The sequence below is a fragment of the Hermetia illucens genome, chromosome 3 (assembly GCF_905115235.1).
Source record: "Hermetia illucens chromosome 3, iHerIll2.2.curated.20191125, whole genome shotgun sequence".
Lineage (NCBI taxonomy): Eukaryota > Metazoa > Arthropoda > Insecta > Diptera > Stratiomyidae > Hermetia > Hermetia illucens.
In genome coordinates this window covers 132,435,176-132,442,773 of record NC_051851.1, presented here as the reverse complement: position 1 = coordinate 132,442,773, position 7,598 = coordinate 132,435,176, and the positions used below count along the sequence as shown (strand labels likewise).

At 36.9% G+C, this 7,598-nt stretch overlaps 1 protein-coding gene across 1 annotated transcript; it reads left to right on the top strand.

Annotated features, from left to right (window-relative positions):
- The first annotated feature begins 1,206 nt into the window (after positions 1-1,206).
- Positions 1,207-7,395, top strand: LOC119652154 (odorant receptor 2a-like). The gene is made up of 4 exons (XM_038056099.1): positions 1,207-1,618; positions 1,741-1,945; positions 2,012-2,144; positions 7,390-7,395. The coding sequence occupies exons 1-4, from the start codon at positions 1,207-1,209 to the stop codon at positions 7,393-7,395; spliced, it is 756 nt and encodes a 251-aa protein (XP_037912027.1).
- Positions 7,396-7,598: the final 203 nt, after the last annotated feature.

Genomic DNA, 7,598 nt, shown 5'->3' with positions numbered 1-7,598 from the left:
CCTAAGTCAAATGGCGCCGTCGATAAATATAAAGAAGGCCTATTATAACCGCGTGTACTCTCGGGCATGAAAGCTCCGCCGGCTGTCGTTGTCAGGTTCATAACTGACTTCATCCTTAGACGTATCCTGTAGTCTGGCTTCGCTTACCCCGAAAATATTAGATGAATCTCCTAATATTCACCCTCGTGATGTTCCTCGACCTCAATCGGTTTACGTTGAAAGATAGTGAGTATTGTTCGGCAACCTCCACCACAGCGAGTGAAGGCCGTGAAGATTCACAACGGCCAATCCGGGTATTGACTGCTTCTGTGCATTCAGGCTTTATAACCTCTTCTAATTTAGTTTTTTTCAGTATAATAGTCAAGATTTCGCATTTCCAAACAGCACATTGGCGCTAGCCTAGAAATCAAAGCTTCACAAAACGTATCCATGCCGACTTTCATTTTGCCTATGTAATAGGCTTGTATTCTGTTATCTTTAGGCTTAATCTAATAGTGGATCATGACAAAGACTTGACTTGTTTTTGTACCCAAAGATTAGCTGGATACAGACTTTTTTAGAAGCGTCTTTCTCCGGCCTTCTTTCGTTTACACATTTAGATTTACCCCGCAACTACATGCTGTCCATTTATCGCTTACGGTGCATCCATTCGTCCAAAGCGTTTTGCCTAATTTGGGCTACCTTCTTTCTCTCTTTTCCGGAACAGAGGCACTGCAGAGTACTAAAGTTGTCGTCATCACACCGGCAGCATGCATTTTGTTTCGCCATAAAAAACTACTGGCTTCGCCTTGTATTCCAACTGCGTCACCTGGGGCAGTTTCGTACTGCATCCAAAACAAAACCCCTTTTTTTCCTCCTTCGTTACTATCTACCCAGAGTTTTGGTGTAAACTCTTAATTACACCAAAACTCCGTGTGCCATGGAATGGGCCGCAATAGTCAGGAACAGGTGTATCCTCGGAAACAAACCCTTAACTACATTTTGCTGATCCCGGAGCTCACAGACGAATCTGCGCTCTTTCGAAGCGGCATGGCCTCGACATCGGCAGAGATTTACTTTCTACCGAAAAACTTTCTGCTATCTAATAATATTTTTTCTTTCTTTTCAGACAATCGACATTAACAAATTTGCTCACTGTTGGCGCAAGATTACTTTAGACTATTTATTTATTTATTTATTTATTTATTTATTTTAGACTAGTCCCAAATGTATGCTAAATACGAAACAAAGAGAGTTTTCCGTTTTATTTTGAAAGCGTTGAAATATCTTGGACTCTATCCAGCCAAAAATGCCAGCACGTCGTATTATATTTACTCATTCCTACTTAACATTATTGTGACATTTTACTATCCGATCACCATGGTTGTCAACCTGTTTTTGTTGGAAGATACGAGTCAGCTATTCGGGAATGCATCAGTAACTTTTGCGGATGCAATGTCAGCCATGAAGTCATTGAATACATTTTTCAAGCGCAAGCAGCTTCGTCGAATTAATGAGCTCCTGGAAGATTTCGATAGCCGTGTGGAGGAAGTTAACGATCACGATGAGCATAGATATTTAGAAGGAATCATTAGGACTGAAAATCGGATCCTGCTAAGCTACTTCATCCCATTCACTGGTGCCGCGCTCACATGCTTTTTACCTGCTGTCTTTTCGGAAAATAGACGGCTGCTCTATAGCGCGTGGTTTCCCTTCGATTGGAAAAACTCTGATACTGCATATTATATTATTATATAAAAGCCTATCAGCTTATTGGAACTTGGATTAATATTTACCAGAATATGTTAAGCGACTCTTACCCTGGCTTATATTTGTGGATTCTAAAAGGACATTACCACGCCCTCAACATCAGAGTATCAAAAATAGGACATAATCTTCGGAAAACCAGTGAGGAATACTTCCACGAACTGATGAAATGTATTGGGGATCATAAAAGGATACTGGAGTGAGATTTGATTTCGTTGGACTATATGGATGTCTATGTATATTTATAAAATGTATAATATTTTAGGTACCGCAACGTTTTTGAGGAAACCTTTAGTGGAGTCCTACTCATGCAGTTTTTCGTAACTGAGTTGACCCTTTGCATCACAGCCATTTATATTTTTTATGTTGATAGCAAGGCGGAAATTATTTATACGGGAGTATATTTTTTGTGCATGGCCATTGAGATATTTTTGCCTTGTTACTGTGGAAACGAAATTGTTTATGAAAATGACCAATTCACTGACGCATTGTACTCTTGCAATTGGGTGGATCAAAACCGAAAATTTAAACAGGCAGTGCTGTTTACCATGCAAATTGCACAAAAACCTACTCTTATACGCGCTGGCGGAGTTATAAGGATTTTGCTTTCAACTTTATTTGCGGTGAGAGTAATTTAGATTCTTCAGAAACCACGCCATTATTAACAGTATATTCCTTTCCATAGGTTTTAAGGAGTAGCTACTCGCTTTTTGCAATTGTAAATCAAATGCGTTAATTATGGTCAACTAATGATGAAAAAGAGTCGCTTTTCAATTCGATCTAAACTTGCAACACGCGCTTGTAGGTAGGAGCTTTGGCTTTGGGATGCAGTTCTGCAATTTTACCAAATATTTTATTACCAATTCAATATACTTTATGCTCGCAATTTATAAACGTTATAAGCAAATAGATACATATGAAATAGTAAAGCTGTTTGAAGATAGTATAAAGAGGCTGTGAGAATTGTGGAACGGAAAAATGAACTCCAAAATTTCACCGAAACTGGAATATAGTGATAAAATGTAGCAAAGGTAAAAGAAAAAGGTTAAAAAATTTGCAATGTAAGTTTCAGTAGAAAAATACTTTTATAATGTCGAGAAAGGAGCGGTAAAAATAATAGTAATTCAATATTTCGCTCAACAAAGACGAAATAATGCTTGGATATAAAATATTAACACAGAAGGATTCAAAATTTGGTTGAGTGCCCTATGACACTAATATCTGCTTCGCAACGATGTTCCACCTCTTTACAACTGATGGCTTTCAACAGGGATCGCCTTTCAGGAACGTTCTACTACCGTTCACGACTCGCTGTTTTGCTATTTCCAAATAGTTTTTTTTGACTACCGTCTAGTAAACATCCCATTCATTGTATAAACACCATTCTTTACATTTTCTGCGGGTATATTTTGTGTCATTACCCTGCCGGAGGGCCCATCTAAGAGGGAATTCCTACTAAGCATACGCGAGGAAAAAGGGGAATATCACGTGCATCAGTGAAGCAGTTATATACTATCTATAGGATATTATCCGCTATATTGTTAAGTCGGATAACCTCATACGCCCAGAACATCATTGGCCCATACCAAACAGGCTTCACTATAGGGAAATCAGCAGCAGATTAGATTTTCCCTTTGTGTCAAGCGATGGAAAAACTGTGCGAATATGACAAACAAAAATTAGAAGAATTCTCTGAAGAATTTTTGTCTGGAAAATATCTATCGTAGAAAGAAAAGACGAGGGAGACCCTGCTTGAGATCGGCCCATGGATTAGACCAGGACGCCAGATAGCTTTTAGGGATATCAAATTGGTAGATTTCGGCAGAAAACTTGTCTGGAGTTCCCTACTGAGGCAGGCCTAGATCGGATGCTGGTTGTTGCGCCATTGATGATGATGATATGGGAGGATAACTTCGGGCAAAATCTCTGTATAGACATTTTGATCCATGATGCTCTTGATCCAGTATATTGGAACAACATCATAGTAGAAAAGTAAGCCCATATCATGATGCTGGTTATCTGCCTTCCTCTTTCATTAATTGTTTCCGTTGTCAAGCGGGAATTGTGTTTGCAATTCCGCTTACCTCGAACATACTGTCACTAAAAGGAATGAATTCACTTTCGTTCGCCCATAAAATACAGGGTGCGGCAGCATAACTTCCTTTTTTCTAAACTCAATAAAAACTATTGTATGCATCGCAAAATATTTATTTATTTTTTATAATGTAGGTACATGTCTAAAGTTTTTATTTACATTGTTTTGAAGATCAAATCTGTCAGGTGACGTCCCCCATTCTCCATACATTGCGTAAGCCAATTTCTGGTGTTTGTCATGACTCTTGTTAGCATAGCAGGTGTTATGTTGGCAATTTCTTCTTGGATGTTGGTCTTCAAATCTTGTAGGGTTCTTGGACGGTTCACATAAACACGGGATTTCAAGAAACCCCATTGAAAAAAATCATAAGGGGACAGATCGGGAGAGTGTGCCGGCCATTCCAAATCGCCTCTTATTGAGATAAGGCGATCTGGAAAGAGTTCCCTCAAAACAGCCATCGATGCTCTTGAAGTGTGTGCTGTTGCACTGTCTTGTTGGAACCAAGTGTCCCCCAAATCCAAATTTTCTAGCCGTGGGAAAAAAAAATTCTGTAGCATGTTTACATACCGGTCCGAATTCACTGTCACTGTAATCTCATTTTCCTCAAAAAACCAGGGACCAATAATTCCAGCTGAGGAAATTGCACACCACACTGTGACTTTGGGTGAATGCAAAGGCTTTTGATGCAATTCTCGAGGGTTGGTGTCAGCCCAGTAGCGCATGTTTTGTTTGTTAACCGACCCACACAAATGAAAATGGGCTTCATCGCTAAAAAAACAATAGCACCCTCGGGAACGACATCAAGAAGAAGCTCACACGCATTCATCCGAGAATTGAAGTCACGTTCTGAAAGTTCCTGCACTATCGCCATCTTACAGGGATGAAAATGAAGATCATCACGAAGAATTCTTCTCACAGAACGATCGGATAGTCCAAGGGCAGATGCGTGTTTGCGCGCAGAACGCCGTGGCGATCGCAACATTGACGCTCTCTCTGCTTCAATGTTCTCAGGTGATCTAACGGGCCGAGGGACTCCAGTTCTTCCTTTTGTCGCACTTGCAGTTTGTCTGAATGTAGTGACCCATGTAACAATTGATTTGCGGTCTGGGACGGGAGCCAACGGGGCTAAATTAAAGCGATTCCGAAATGCACGCTGTGTTGCAATAACCGAACATCCGCTTGAAAAGTAAACCTCAACGGCAAAGGCACTATTCCAACGCATGATGGCGACTGAACCGTGTCGGGACAAAACTTTACAGTATCCCCTCTTGAACGAGACCACTAGCGCTTCGCTATGACATCAACTAACTGAGTGGCGCGCATTTTAAAAAAGGAAGTTATGCTGCCGTACCCTGTATTATTAATCCACTTTATGGATAGGTCATTCCACATGTTATTTTGCCAATTGAATTCTTTTAACAACATGTGCTGTTTTTGAAACCGGTTTGCTTCTTGAATTTTATTTCTTTCTTTTCGTTTTTATTATTTTCGACAAACATACGTACCTTCCGATACGTCAAATACAACTCGCCAACTGACCATCTTGCATGACATTTTATAAAAGGTCAGGCTGGTACTTTGATCCTTACATTTACATTTCGAACTTATCACTACTTACATACACATGACTCATGAGTGGTAGGAGTCGATGACTACTTCTTATCATTATGCATTTCTTATCCTATCTTATGACAAACAGATGTGAATGTTCATGTTAATGTTCATCTGATTGTCTTACAGTCGGTCTTATCAGAGGATAGTCATTATGCATATGTAACTCCCCCCTCCTTAAGTTTTTTCGTCCCCGAAAAATTTAGAAATTCGAACTTTTAATCCATAGGTGGAAAAACAACTCGTTTAAATGAATCTGAGGTAGGAGTTCTTTTAAAAGCTGTGGGCTGATATTCAACGCTAGGCTCGGTCTTAACTATAATTTTCGTTTTATTCTTTTGACATTTTGACATACATGTAGCAGAAGGTTATTATGCATATTGCAATTATAACCTTAATTGTGGAAAAATTGAGTCGTGAGTTAATTTGGTTTTGTAACTTAATTTCCTTAATTTCATTAATATGTTCGACTATTTGTTTTTTCAAATCTATCTCTACAAATTGGATTTCAGTCGTCATATTATTATTTTGAGTGTGAATCATGAAATTTTTATAATGAGGAATTCCTTCAAACTTAAAATCACTAATCTCTACAGTACAATTAAAAAATTTGATTACTTTACTTCCTAAAATGTTTTCTTTGTATCTATTGTTACAGTTATGATAAATTTTCGTAGCTTGTAAATTTTGGGTTATTATCATGTTTTCATTGATTGATTCTATAAGTCTGTTAGAGCTTTTTACGAAACTGCACGTTCCATTCAAATTTTTCAATATACTTAAAATACAGTCATCTTTGACATCTACTAAATCTGTCTCTTTGTTTGTTACATGGAAAATTTCTTTATTTCTAACTAAATATTGGCTTGGAGTTATATTAAGTTTAATGTTTTCCTTATTACATATAGGTATAATGTTTACAATAAAATATTTTTTTTCTGAATATATGGGGATTTGAATGATATAATGAATAATATTTTCTTTTAAAAATGTACCTACTTTAATATTCGTGAATTGTTTTAAGTTTATTTCGGATTCGGAAATTAGTCTACTGTCTGGTATTCCTTGTTTTGAAAAGATAATGGCTTGTTTTAATTCGGTTACATGATTTTCAATTTCGATAAGGTGCTGTAGGAAATCATTTCGCATAATCATTTCGTTAAAAGAATCTAATTTGGAATTGGTTGTTCGGACTATATCTTTCAAATTCCTGTTTTGAGTATTTAGTGCGTTTGTTATGTTTCTAATCTCATTATTTAATATGTCGGATATTCTGCTGGTTTTTATGTAAGTTATCTATTTCTGACATTATTTGAATTCTATCATCGTCGTCTAAGGTACCATATAAGTATTTAAGTCCTTTTCCTACAATATTGATTAGCCCTCTTTTACTTCTATTATTTAAATGCGTGATCATATTTTCTAGCTTGAGTAATTTTTTGTAAGCAAATTGATTTTGATAGTGGCTATTGTTATTGTATAGTTCTTTCAAAGTATTAATATTTACCAGATAATCAGTAATATTGGACATGTATATTTTCTGTTCATACGCCTTTATTAATTCTTGGTTTTCCCCTTGGGTCACTATATATCCTGGTCCATTATCTATGTCTACGATTTCGATAACTTGTCCATCTACTTGGCTTAATGAGGCAATTATGATGAATACTGCAATAGTGAAATATTTATACTTTAGTCTTTTTCCTAAATTTTCCTTTATTGTATATTCGTTTTTCTTTTTTATTTTGAACTAAAATTCTCCTATCATTTTCCCTCGAAGTGTTACCAACTCTACGATATTTTCTACCAAGCTTTTTATTTTTATCTTTAACATACCTTTCGTCAATTTCGACGTCTTTTCTATTTTCCTTGTTATTTCTGTACTTTACCTATTTACTTTTGTTCACTTTATTCTTTGTTTCTTTTTCGTCTTGTAGGTGTAAGTCAATTGGTCTTTGTCCTGTAGTACTATGAAGGGTATGATTATAATGTTTGAGTGCTTCAACAACTTCATCGAAATTCTCTTTGTCTTCTTTTATTCATAAAATTCGAATATGTTCGTTCATTCTCCCATGAAATCGTTCTGTCTGCTAAACCTGTCTTTGAACTAACGATATACACTTTTACTTTTTCTTTAGTTAAAAAA

What these genes read in the sequence shown, in the direction of transcription:
- LOC119652154 (XM_038056099.1), top strand. Translation starts at nt 1,207, where the DNA reads ATGTATGCTAAATACGAAACAAAGAGAGTTTTCCGTTTTATTTTGAAA. An exon ending in CTACTTCATCCCATTCACTG is followed by an intron (nt 1,619 to 1,740) that starts GTGCCGCGCTCA and finishes ATTATATAAAAG; the next exon opens with CCTATCAGCTTATTGGAACT. An exon ending in GATCATAAAAGGATACTGGA is followed by an intron (nt 1,946 to 2,011) that starts GTGAGATTTGAT and finishes ATAATATTTTAG; the next exon opens with GTACCGCAACGTTTTTGAGG.